The 14,028-nt window shown below is 33.0% G+C and overlaps 1 protein-coding gene across 14 annotated transcripts; it reads right to left on the bottom strand.

The window, feature by feature from the left end:
• Positions 1-1,890: 1,890 nt before the first annotated feature.
• LOC118031949 (uncharacterized) lies at positions 1,891-7,341 on the bottom strand. 14 transcript variants are annotated; one of them, XM_073407382.1, is made up of 5 exons: positions 5,472-7,341; positions 4,434-4,810; positions 3,992-4,112; positions 2,229-3,236; positions 1,891-2,096 (listed from the first exon to the last, which is right to left on the bottom strand). In XM_073407382.1, the coding sequence occupies exon 1, from the start codon at positions 7,075-7,077 to the stop codon at positions 5,596-5,598; it is 1,482 nt and encodes a 493-aa protein (XP_073263483.1). In that variant the 5' UTR covers positions 7,078-7,341; the 3' UTR covers positions 1,891-2,096; positions 2,229-3,236; positions 3,992-4,112; positions 4,434-4,810; positions 5,472-5,595. The 14 variants fall into 14 exon arrangements, with proteins under 14 accessions (XP_073263483.1, XP_073263484.1, XP_034892370.1 ...); XM_073407383.1 differs by lacking the exon at positions 1,891-2,096 and having other exon boundaries at positions 2,114-3,236; positions 4,434-4,558; positions 4,763-4,810; XM_035036479.2 differs by lacking the exon at positions 1,891-2,096 and having other exon boundaries at positions 2,114-2,829; positions 2,973-3,236.
• Between the last annotated feature and the right edge of the window lie 6,687 nt (positions 7,342-14,028).

Raw genomic sequence — 14,028 nt, forward strand, 5'->3', positions numbered from 1 at the left:
TTTAAAATCTGGCATTCAAGTCATTGAATGCTGCATATGACCATCCTTAAAGCCTTAATCTATATATTGCCAACGATAACGAATCAATATTATGATTATGGAGAATGTGGTCTCCATGCAAGATTTCACTCCTTTGTGACTTTGTCAGACAGATTTCTTAGGCATTTGGCAATTCGAAGTAGCATACTTGCACCTACTTTAGGCATGTTTAGTCCCAGTAAATCTGAAGTTTCTATCATCGCATAATTCAGAATGTACATATGACACTATTCCTTTCATTTGGATCATATTTTTGCACAACATCAAAAACGGATTGGTTAAAGAAAACTTGGCAATTTTGGTTGCATATTGCAGTAATTTTTTACCGGTGGATATTGAAGTCTGTTCAAATAAATATATTGCTTGTTTGATTAGAAACATGGTTTTTTTTATTTTTAAAAGACATTATAATTTGAAAAGTAAGTTTCAATAAATATGACAGAAGATAAGTAGAACAAAAACAAAACAAAATATCACAGAAAAAATATAAAAGATTTAATGAGCAAAGACAGTTGAATAAGTGAAACCATGATTTTACAGTTTTATTCTCTAAAAAATAAAATATATGGTTTTTGCCTTTTAAAAAGTTTACAAGACTTTTAAAATAGATCAGAAAACCCTATCTCTATTAAAAAAAACAACTAAAAAATTCAAAAACATAAAGAAAAATAAACAAAAAAATTCAAACTAAACTTAGAACTGAAAAAAACAGCATCATGCTTCAAAACATGATTATAAAAGATTTGATAATTTATTCAACAACAAACAACATAATAGTTGCTCTAGATAAATTTTTTTGTAGAATCACTTGTAAGAATTTAAATTCGATTCAACAATCAATTTTTTTATTATTGAAGTTTTAAAGAGCTAATGAGGTCTAATCACCCTAAACCTTTTCTTGTATCTAAATAGACCATTAATATGACCTATTTGGATTAAATTTTTATCCAATAATATTAAATTATTACGACCACTTATGTCTGTAAACACGGCTACATTGCATATTCTTATAATTTTAACAAAGCTCAAATTATCCTCGAAACAACACAATCTTAAAAGCCTTGAAGGCAAAATCTTCATCAACGTTTGTCTCTAGGTTTAAATTTAGTAAAAAAAGAAAAACTTTAACCATTAAACTTATTATCTACGTTCTAAATATAACCAAATCGACAGGTTAGTAAACGTGGGTTGATGGTCCAAGGACTGTGCTATATAGCCTATGAATGTCGATCAAGCTTCCAACATCAAGCCCACGATTAAGCATAAACACAGCCATTTCAGTTTGCTTTTAGACTACAAATTCCAGGACATAAACATCAAGCACACAATTTTGATGGTCCATGGGCTGGGCTATAGTGTTGAAGCAGCACTTGCAGGCCTTCTCCGGCAGCCGAAAATAGCCGACCACCATGTCTCCCGCACCATTGAGTGGAGGCGCTTCTAATGGGATGCTGTATGCATGGTGGCGGTAGTGGGATTTTTTCTTTCTCCTCCTTCTCTCTCCCTTATTCTCGAGATTCACGCTATCCCAGCCACAATAAAAAGAAAGGTCCTCCCATTTTTTTATGTTAATTATAGTTCTCATTCCCTTAATTATATTTTCATTTAAACCAAACCATGTTTATACCAAATGAAAAACCAAATCAGTCCATAGATCTTTTCATTTAGTTTTTTTTTTTTTTTGAGCTTTTCGATAGGCTTTGATATTCTGAGCATTTTTGGTTCTCATTTGAAAAATTCAATTCAATTCTGTTTTTTTTTTTTTTAAAATTTTTCTAATTAGTTTTTTTCATTTGATATCTCAGGTTGATTTTCATGATTGACTTTACGTAAGGTTTTCTTGACTAATCATTATTTTGCTCAACCCGATTTTTTAGGTTCAAGCCTTCAAATAAAGATCCTCCGAGAAACAACCTTCGCAATCGAAAAAGTAGAATCCTAAATGTTCTTTTTATCTTTGAACATGAAGTTGTTCTAAATATTCGTAACAGCTTGCAGCAGCAGCAGCCGCCAGCCATTGAAATCAGGACCCAAGGAAAGGTCAGGATTGAAAGAGGCTGCGAGAGGAAGGAAGGAATAAATAAATAATGGGGTTTCTATACCACTTTGGAAAATTAGTCGGTCAAAAAGTAAAACGTGAATACAAATTACAAGGAAAGCAACGTGTGAGCCAAAGGCAAAACCCATACCCATAAGGCATTGTTGCATGCGTGACACATTGCCTTATCCCCAGCGGCAATCTGTAACACGGGTGGAGGTGAGTCATGGTCAGCATCACCCGTGGAGGACTTCCACTCGTACATCACCATTAACCATTTAAGGATGTGCAAGAACCACATGGCCAGTTGACATTGACCCAGTCTCCACATCACCCACATAACTTCATATCCAAATTAGAGGACAAATTGCGATGAGAGCTTAAAGCATTTAGCAGGCTAATCCCGCCACCACAAACATCCATCTTGGAAGCTGCCTTTCAAGGGTCAACCACACAGGAAACAAGTGTTTGTCCTGTAATTTGAATGATGCTCACTCAATTCATGACTAGATTACATACACATATGCTAGCATTACCATGAGAATGAATTCTGTCGAGATTCAACTAATGGAATTGCATCAACAATAAACCTGATGCGGCAGACAAACAATGGTTGGCATAGCTTCGTGTCGGGCAGGAGAATGCAGCAACACGGGATATGGACGATGGAGAGAGACCAAAGTGTCATGTTCTCATTCACCTCATCTCCTGGAATGCTGATCGATGTATCACTGAAAACATATCCTCGGTAGCTAGCACAGAAGAGAAGATTTCAGAAACATGTGATGCAACCAAAACCGATTGAATGCCAGAATGCGCAGAAGAATTGATCTCAACTACGAAAACTAATTTAATACAGTATCTTATAAGCTATCAAGAGTACTTCTCATCTCACCATCCCGTGTTCAGGTCAATAACAGCATTCGCCGGACAAAGGCTTATTGCAAATTGGCCACTGCATAGGATGCTGCTGCTGCAGAGTGGCTGATACCATCAATCACTCTGCTTCCTTGGCTGAGACCCATGGCCGCCACTCACCCCCCCCCCCCCCCATCTTTAAAATCCCAAGTGGATGAATCAGTTTCAGCTCAAGAATGTTCTCACTTGCACCAATGATTGGAATCATCCTCGTTGACAGACAAAAGACCAAGTTATGCAACTGAAAGATAGACATGCATAAGCCATGACTCAGTCTGATCAAGCAACCAATCCACTGTTGGGTGGATTGGTAGCTGGTCTGTGTAGCCAGTAAGAGAGTCAAATTATTTACCTCCCCAAAGAATCCCAAGGAAAAAAAAAAACAAAAAAAAAATCTGATCAAGCAACCAATCCACTGTGTATTGGTAGCTGGTCTGTGTAGCCAGTGAGTCAAATTATTTACCACTCAAAAGAGACCTAAGAAAAAAAAACACAACAAAAAAAATCTGATCAAGCAACCAATTCACTGTTGGGTGGATTGGTAGCTGGTCTGTGTAGCCAGTAAGCGAGTCAAATTATTTACCTCCCAAAAGAGTCCCAGGAAAAAAAAAAACAACAAAAAAAAATCTGATCAAGCAACCAATCCACTGTTGGGTGGATTGGTAGCTGGTCTGTGTAGCCAGTAAGAGAGTCAAATTATTTACCTCCCAAAAGAGTCCCAAGAAAAAAAAAACAACAAAAAAAAAATCTAATCAAGCCAGAATATGTTAAAATGTCATTAGGAGGGCTTCGCATTCTTTAAATTGAAAAGGAAACAAACCTAGACAAACAAGTAGTAAAACAAATTTTGAAACTCATTCTAACAACTGACAATTTGGGAAAAGATTCATCCAAGGTCATCGTCCCATTCTTTCAATACAATATTCAAATGCAATATGAAGAGATAATGAACTTATAGACAAAAATCACCCACAAATGCAACAGATTCCGACCCACCTCATTTGCAAGTCAAAACTTACTGTCAAGCTCATTAGCATCATCAAGTCCATGATTTTTTGCATCATCCACCAGTACAATCACTTGTGTGAAAGCAACATCAGCCTGCTACTTCACACACCTATAAAAGGCAGCAAAAGAAAAATTAATGCTGCATCTCTAGAAAACAAAAGCATCACATTTATGGGTAACATATGAATCTCAGGGGCTACAGTGGCTCAAGCATAGGACAGTTATTTTTATAATCAATTGGACCATCCAAAGCTCAAAAGCAATTTTAAGTAACTATCTGTCCGCAATTACAAGTCAAACTGCATTAACCGCATATGGTGATATGGTGAGATACTTTATATTCTCATGCAACATGTTGCACTATAGCCCTCTCTGAACAATCCTGTAACAGAAATACCAAGGGACAAAGAGCATTTTAGAGACCAATTACTTTCCAATTTTGGCCACTGGTTGTCACTCCAACAGTTACTGGACCACAGACCACGATTAGCAGCAATAGTTGTAGGCATCACAGGTAAAAGTTTAGCACTGATAAGCAAAGTTCCAAGAGCAACCCTGCAACCAAATCTCCCAGCATTCTCAAATTGTAAAGTGTTAATCAGGTACTCTCAGATAGGAAAGTCTTATTGAAATCTCCAACAGCTGGTATTCTACTTCTATTCATGTCTGGAATCGTAAGGAGATAAACCTACCATCCACTATTAAGTCACGGAAATCACTCAATCATGTATAATTTTTATGGCTAAATGTCATAGCAACCTGGGATTTCGGAGGGTGAACTCTTCAGGCTCACAAGTTTCAGATCTCCTGACAAAACCACCACAAAGAACATGAAGATACAGCCATAAAGAATACAAAAAAATTATCCCTAACCAAATATAGAAACATAAACGAAATGATAACAATTACAAAGGTACATGTGCACAGATCAGAATAGCAGGCCTCCCTTCCATGCAATGAAGAATTGAAAGAATACTAGAAGGTAATAGACATATAAGTACTGATAATTTGTATAAAACATTCAGAAAGGCATTCCATGGAAAAAGAAATAACATGGTGGAAATGATTATGGCATTAGACAAAAGAAAAGCTAGTACATCATGGACATCATGGTTAAAGATTTACGTTACACATTCCAGGTTACATCCATCTCCAAAGCCATAAAACGCAACATACAGATTTGCTTTTAACAGAACAAAACCTTCAGATAGCCCCCAATTACCCTGAATTTTACCACCCAAATAACACCCGCAGCCCTAAAAAGGATAACAAGATGCAACTTACTTCCTACATTTCTTAAACTGGATAAGGAAAATCAGGGAGTCAAACAAACTCTCCCTGTTTCCTCCTTTCAGACCATAAAAACATAAAAGAAAAGGGAAAATTAAACTACATCTACAAAGATCACGTTTATCCTTTGCGCAAAGGCACAAGCAAAATATTCCATTTTTTCAGAGAAGAGACTTACATTAACGCGGGACAAAAGATTAGTCACCACCGCCAATGCTCTTCTCTAAGTGCAATTGTTCATCAATGGACTTCCTTCTTTGAAACAATTGTCTTGCACAGTCCTGTTGTCACCAATATCATAATCAACCTTGGACAGGCTCCTCCTCCTCCTTTGCAACCAGCCTGTCTAGTAAAACTTCAATTCCCCTTTCTTCATCCTTTGCTCCATCATCCTTCCCCGTTTCTGCATCAGTAGGTACAAACCAGTCTCCTCTTTCTCCACCCTTAACTTCATTTTCCTTAATAATCACCTCGTCATTTCCTACAACTTCATCATCTCCTACATATCCACTAGTTGCCTTCTCATCCTTAACCTTATGCTTCACAATAAGGTGATCATCAGGTACATTCTCTTCCATACAAACATCATTACTCTCCTCCTTACCACCATCTCCAACATTCCTTCTCTCTCCATTTCCACCTACATACTCCATCAACTCCTCGTTACCGTCACCTCCAGTATTCCCACCAATATCAGATACTCCATCACTCTCATTCTCATTCTCATCATTCTCCGAAACATTCTCCACAACCTCCTCATTAACATCCTCCACAACCATAGCACTACTGCTCTGCCCATGATGATGATGCTGCTGCCTCTCTAAAAACTGCAACCTCCTCCTCAAATCCCCCAACTCCCTCTCCATCAAAAACAATCTTTCTTTCAAAGTCAAATTCTCCTCTTCCAATTGCGCTATGTGGGTGTCCTGATCATCAACCCTATTCTCCAAAACATTATTATAACTATACTCCCCTCCTCCGCCGCTCGGATAAATCATCTCAAACCTACTCAAATCATGATCCAATCTCCTCTCCACTTCCACATGCTCCTCTACATCACTCTCACTCGATCCATTTCCCTCTTCATCTTCCTCATCCTCATTCGCTTCGTTCCCCGGCGATCTCAACCTAATCAACCCCTTCATCGATCCATATCCATCAACACCCCACTCTTCCTTCGCCATATCCCCCAACACCTCCCTCGACGGCGAAAATATCGGAGTCGGCAACACCGCCGGAGTCACCGGACACGGCGAAACCAACGACGCAATCCCACCAGACTTTTTCGCACGGATAATAAACGACGTCGTATTCCTCGGCGCATAAGGCGCAAAACGGTTATTAAATTTCTTCTTTGGATGATAATATTTCCGCGCTTTCATTCTGTTTTGTGTTTGCAAATCATTCAAGCTCGGCGGCTTATACCCTCCACCACCGGATAAGGCAGGATTATTATTGGAATTCTCCATTCTTTTGTTGTTGTTGACATTTTTACCCTTCCAGTTGTTGTTGTTGCTGCTGCTTCGAGGCTTCGAAGGGACAAAATTGTTATTGTACTTCAACGGATTCTGCTGCTGATTTTGAAACTTCTTGTACGGTCTCTGGTTCATCATCATCAACGGCTGTGGTTGATTCATGGCTTGACTGTGACTCAACATCTGTGACTGAATAGAAATCGGCGGAGGAGGAGGTTGTACCGGATTCATGACCGGAATAGGCGGTGGCTGACTCATCAATTGCGGTGGCTGCTGGTTCATGATCGTCGCCGGTGGCTGATCGTTCATTATTCAAACAAACAAACAAACCCTAACAAAAAATTAAAAAAAAAAAAAAAACAAAAAAACCTAAAATTCTTGATTTTGATTTTTAAAAGAAAATCACAATTGCAATCAAAACCAGATTTCGACGATTGAAGATCGGATCAAGAAACCCTAAAAAGATTGATTTTTTATTTGATTTTTTAGGGGTTTTTTATTTTTGATTTATTTTTTTTTATTTTTAGAGATCTGGAGATTTCGTCTTTATGGCTAATTTTTTAGGACCGTTAATAGTGAGAAAGTAGGGTAGGGGATAGGGGTTGGTTATATAGGGGTTGAGGGGGATTTATGACTGTTGGATTTGAGAGATGAGATTACGTGTCGGTCATGGGTGTTTTGATTTGACAGCTGGAAGGGGATTGGGGGGAGAATTGCAGGTTAGCCCTGATTCTTTTTGGATTTAGGCTGTAGGTGTTGATGTGTTGGTATTTGCTTGGGAGGAATCAGGGGAAGTTGCAATTTGGTCCTTTTGGGTTCTGGAAGAGCTGTGTATGAAATTCAATTAAAACAATAGTTTTATGAAGAATTACGTGTTTTTTTATTCTTTAATAATATCAATCATTGATGGAGTGGTAATAACTTTTCTTTTCATGCATGTTTCATGTTTCTAGATACGAATAAAATAAATATAACATTTTTATATAAAAAATTAGGGCTAAAATTAAAAATTGAATATAAATATAAATATAAATCATAGCATGATAAAAAAAAAAAAAAAAGAGGATACATTATTCATCTATGTTTGTGAGTGATCAAAATCATGTTAAAGTAGGCTAGCCTCTGACGTGTTGGTTTGAAAGATCACGATTGTTTTAGGTTGTATTTCAAGTTAAGCATGAAAAATAATTAATTAATTTGATGGTTAATAATTGATTTGGATTGGTTTTTTAATGATTTATTGACCTAATTAACATCAAGAAAAATTATTTAAAAAAATAAAATAATATTATTTTGATAAAAATAATTAATTTAAGTTAACTCGTAACTTATATATTTATCGGACAATAAATAATCTTAATTGAAATAAAAATATTAAAAATTACGTTTTGTTAGTATTTCAAATTAGAAAAAAAAAATAAATGTTTCCATCTAAATTTCCTTAAGATAAATATATTTTGTTAAAGAAACATAGACAAAAAAGTAAAATAAATTTATCTTTAAAATAATTTTAAAGTAAATTTATATATTTTCAATACAAAAAAATCTATAAAAATATATATATGATTTATCTTTCTTATATTTATCTTGAGTCCCTAACCATATACTATTTAAAAGCACACCATTCCTAAAATTATCTATTGTGCTGGAAAGGGAACAAGTATTTTCTCACTTCTTCTGTGATATCCAGCTCATGTGATGAACGTTTTAGGCAGTTTAACAAACCCATGAATATGGTATACCTGTCGGTCTAAGCCCTTTTTTTTATTATTTTTTCTTGCTTGGTATTTCCATATATATAAACCATAGATGATACCTAACCTTAATCAGAATCTAACCTAATCTATGCAATAAGCAACAGATTTTCTGATAATCACCAAACCTTCTATCCCATTTTGTTGTAGCATTCAAAAGATCTGTTTCTCTAGTAAAACAAAAGGAAAGGAATTGTTATATAGAAATTATTGTTGTATTAAACAGATCTTAGTGTGAAAATTGACTATGACATAGTGAGCAATGAAATGTTCATGCTAATTTATTTTTTTACAATAAATAACTTAACTCGTAGCTAACTCAACTAGAATAGTATTTATAATTCTAGTTGGTGACTTATAAAAATTAAAGTAAAAAAAAAAAGAGGACTTTTGTATTTATATTTTGTGACAGTGAGATTTAAATCATGATAAGTTTTTAACATATAATTTTCAATCAATGAGTCTAAAAATTAATGTGAAGAGATGTAGCTTAACTAATCAGGTTTCAAGTTTGTTTTCTAAAAATCACTTGTTAACGTCTTATAAACTTTAGGGTTATTAGAGGTTTATATAGTCATTAATCTATTCAGGATTCGTAAAATTAATCGAGGCATACACAAACTAACTTGAACATTCATATTAATAATAATAATAATAATAAATTATTCATGCTAATCGAAAGCAATGCTATGAATTTGTATAATGAAGAATCTATATATATCTTGGACGTAAAAGTTGAAGTGTTAAGGATGGACTCATTAGTGAAAGACACTTTGTACTTTACTAGACTTAGATATATGGTAATAATTTAAAAATATTGAGCTAGAGATTAAAAATGCATTTTTTACAATATAAACTAAAATAAAAATATACATTTATTATCGAGTTAAAGAAAAAAAAAAGTGGTAGAATATTCCATTTTACAATATTTGTAAATGCAGAGCTACCCTTTAAAACACAAGAACACCAGCATCTAAAAAAAAAAAAAAAAAAAGAAAGAAGCCATGGATTCTCTTCCCTTTTCTCTCTTGGCATCCTTTTCACCTCCCTGTCACACCTTAATTAATTTACCTTTTTTCTACTAGCAAATTTCTTTCTTATGCCATCAACTTTATTATCAAATAAAATGATAATATGAATATAAACGAATGAGAATAAATCATCCACCATAAAATTTGAGTTTTCAGTCTAAAAATCGTACTCGACTATGGTATCGGAGTGTTAAAGATATCCAAGAAATATAACTTCACTGCCAATCCTTACAATCATGTAAGAACGTAACATGATTGTAGAACATGAAATCAACTCTAACACAGTTTAATTTACCGGATAAAGAATGATTCTGGAGAAAAGAAAACAAGAATATTGGCTTGATTTTACAGAAAATGGACTGGTACTGTGTATGATAATTGGAGAAATGGAGTTGATGATAGTGGCCACCGATCCCGTCTGGTGATCTCGAATCTCCATACGGATTGGTAACTAATCGAACCTCACCTTCCTCTTTGATTTGTCAATGTCACTCACGTGAACACCTTCGATCAGTTCACAACACGTAGGAGACTTCGCATGATAAGATTGAACATCGTTGCATAAAAGAATGGAATCTTCCTTCAAAAAGACAGAGAGAGAGAGAGAGAGAGAAAAGGAAGAAAACAAGAAATTGCCTGTTTTTGTATCAAATACCCATCAAAACCAATCCAAATATATGTCTTTTTTAGAATAGTTTTTGTTTGAATTATTACCTGGTGAATAGCAAATAAAGTGTAGTTATTATCAAACACATTCAAAATTACAGCAGTCAACTGCTAGCAGCCCCAACCACATCGATTGGATTAAACGAATCCTTTGAGAATTGGAAATTGTGCTTGAACTGGGCTAAATAAGGTGCTATTTGATGACAAAGATGCAAAGGGAAATGAAAGTGAACTGGTTACGTTCTCGTTCGGAGCTGCTGCAAGAATTCCCAATCCTCGGCTGAGTCGAGTTTGGAAGGTTGACAGGAACGGGAACAAAGAAAATAATTTTAATGCTATAGAGATGAAGATCAGTATCCCGAACCCAGCACCATGCAGTCAGATAATTGAACGGATGGATTTTCATAATCCCATCTTTTCATCACAAATTTGCTGATATAAGAGATTTTGGAGGAACTGACAATTGTCAGATCATCACAATTCACATAGATTGTAGCTGGCGTTCGTTTTGGGATATTTTGTTCATAACTTTTGCTGTGAGTATTAAAACGACGTAAATTACCTCCTTACAGGATCCTAAATTCCATTTTTAAAAAATTTTTATTTTTATTTTTATGATTTTATGGTGATTTTTATGTCGGATTCTGCTTAAGTTTTATGTCAGATTTTCATGTATTTTTATTTTATTGAATGATTGAAATTAGTATTCTATACTCTGCATGTTTTCAGAAAGTTCTGCTTCTCTTTGGCTTTCAAAATTGCTGGTTGAAAGGGTCAAGGTTAGCAGGTTATCCTCTGGTCTTTTTTTCTTTTTATTTGCTCTTGTGATTCTGATCTTAACTTCTGGATCAAAAACAAGTTCATTTGTGCGATTATTTAAAGGAAAATTAGATAAAAACTTTTCTGGTAACGGCATCAAAATTTAATTAGTCATCAGAACCTTCAAAATATATTTCTAACTTTATTATCACAAATAAAATAAATTTATAGTATAATTGTGAAAATTAAGTCGAACATAAGAGAAATTGTTCTAATTCCTCTAACAAGAAATTAAAAATACAAACTTGGGAATTAATAAGAAAAACTAAAGATAATTAAAATTTTGAAAAGAAGACAAAAGATAATTCAATGTTTATATGCTCAATACAAAGGAATTGTCCATTTAACAAATTAGATTGATCATCAAAGTAAAAACAAATATTCTTTTAATTCAAGCAAATACTTAAATTCCTTTAAGAAAGGAATATATATATAAAAACAAAAAACAAAAAACAAAATCCCTTAATTAATTCCTTAACATTAGTCGAATTAAAGATTGAAAAGAAATTTTTATATTCAGTGATGAAAGCTTTAAGAGTGAAAAGCAATCAAGTATTCAAAATTATCGTTAACAACATAACGATTTTTTACTTGTCTTATTCTTTTAACCTGAAAGTTAAATCAACCTAACTCATTTATTTTGCTTCTTTCTCAATCCAAATCAACAATTATGAATTGAAAAACTCACAAAAAAAAAAAAGCAAACTTATCATAGAAACCATTAAAAAAAACTTAAATGAAAACAATATATTACATACCAAATTAGGTAAAAATAAATACTTGAATGTCTATAAATAAAGTTGGAAATATCTCTTCTCATAATCTAAAATAATAATGGAACAAAACTCCTCTGAACCGAGAGCTAAAGTTTAGATCATAGCTGCTAAAAAATTAACAAAAACAAAGAGAAAAAAACGATGCAGAGAAGAAGAAGAAGAGAGTTGTTTCTGCTATGATTTGCTTCATTTACCCCAAATCTTAGTCGTTGCTTTTCATTAGGATTCTTAATGTTACTTAATTCCATCTTTTTTATCTGGTCATTAAAGTTGGTTAAATCCCTTAGAATTTGTGTTGAAAATTGACTCTACAGTTGTCATAATTCTATTGTAATTTAGACTCTGCTACAACTTAGACTTTGTTTCTTGCTTGATTTCTTACAATATCTTACCATTCCAACTATATTCTTTCATTTATGGAATGTTAGAGGCTTGACTTTCATCTTTCTTTGATCATAAGGCCCATCATTTCTATGTCAGACTCTCAACCATAATGGGATGCTCAATACCGTTAGTTTCCTCATTAAATTAAGAAACCAATCTCGTCCTTCAACCTGCGTCCACATCGTTGCCTTCAAAATGATCTGACCTAACATCCTACATAAAAATTGTAGTTTTGGATTTGTAGATGATTTTGAACTATTGAATCGCATGATTTCAATATCTGAGGCTCAAAATATGTCCATTTTGAGTCTATAATGTCAAAATAAAGAATCTTATTGCAAGTAGGATTTCGACCTGATTTTGCAAGTCTAATTAAAGGTCTAAATTATCTCATATTTATGCTCATAATTCCTTCATGGAAAGCTTGATATGTGTACTTTAACTTTGATTCGGTCAATATTCACATTCTAAAATTATAACTTGGTGAAAAACCTATCACAAAAAGCAAGGTTCGAAATATAAAATGTAAAAATTCTTATCTTTTAGCAATTAATTCACAAAGTCTCTTAAGTATACCAAACTCATAAAAATAACTTTCAATATGTTCAAAACACATTAAAAAGCATAGTGTAAAAGGAATAAAAACATATGTATATTTTGCACTTATCAAATTCCCTTACACTTAGTTTTTGCATGTCCTTAGGTCAATGTCAAAAATAAAATGTCATCAATGAACAATAATTAACTCTCAAACACATTAAAAATATATATATTGTAAAAGGAATAAAAACATATGTATATTTTTCACTTATCTTTCGTTCCTTTATGAAAGGAAACAGTTGTTCTCATAAGCTAAGATATAAGGGATACCTAGAACTACTATGTAGGTGATTGTTATAAGACATTTACACTGAACTGACCTGCATGAGAATTCCATATGGAGATATCATTTGTGTTTATGAAAATACTCATTTGATAGTTGTGTAAGTAATCCTTAGACTTAAGATTACTAAGTTATCTTATATATGAAGTGTGTTTGATCTTGTTACACGTTATCTTGGTAAATGTAATAAATAGACAGATGTTGGATATAATGTAAACTATATGAAGGTATTTGAGTGATTAAGAGAAGATTCATCACCTTAGATGAATTAGAAAAAATATTTCATATATTTTCAAATAGTATTGATTGTTAAATTATTGTATAATGTAAAATGAGATTTGAAAAGAGTTTTAAATTTTATTCAAAGGATTAATGATTATAATGTCGTAAATAAATATGATTTGACATGGCAGACACTTCATACTAAAATATCTAAATCGAAACATTATTAATGAAGGAATAATAATTACACTAAAAAATTAATCGACCACTAAAAGATTAAGTCGAAAGCACTTATGATTTTCTTAATATTTAAAGGATCATGACACATTATTAAATAGTGCACTAGATCTTCAAATATAAATTAATCAATTATTGAATTGATAATTAAATTAAATTGTTTGATTTATTTAAAATTATAATTTATATTTAAATCAACATATTAGGAACCTAATGAATCACACATATTAAGTACTATTAATCATAAATTAAATTAGAATAATTAATAAAATATAACTTGATTGAAAATAAATTTAAAAATTAAACACTAAAATATATTTAATTCAGTGATTATAATTCTAGTCTTAGAATAATCACATAAAAACTTATTTGATTAAATTTCTAAAATTATCCTTAAATAATAAATAAATATTATTTAAATGACAAATAAATATTATTTATATGGCTTTTAGAGTTTTTTGATAAATATAAAGTTATATTTTTTATTT

The sequence above is a fragment of the Populus alba genome, chromosome 2 (assembly GCF_005239225.2).
Source record: "Populus alba chromosome 2, ASM523922v2, whole genome shotgun sequence".
NCBI classification, from domain to species: Eukaryota; Viridiplantae; Streptophyta; class Magnoliopsida; order Malpighiales; family Salicaceae; genus Populus; species Populus alba.

Excerpts from the sequence above, each read along its gene's own strand:
- LOC118031949 (XM_073407382.1), bottom strand. The coding sequence starts at position 7,077 with ATGAACGATCAGCCACCGGCGACGATCATGAACCAGCAGCCACCGCAA.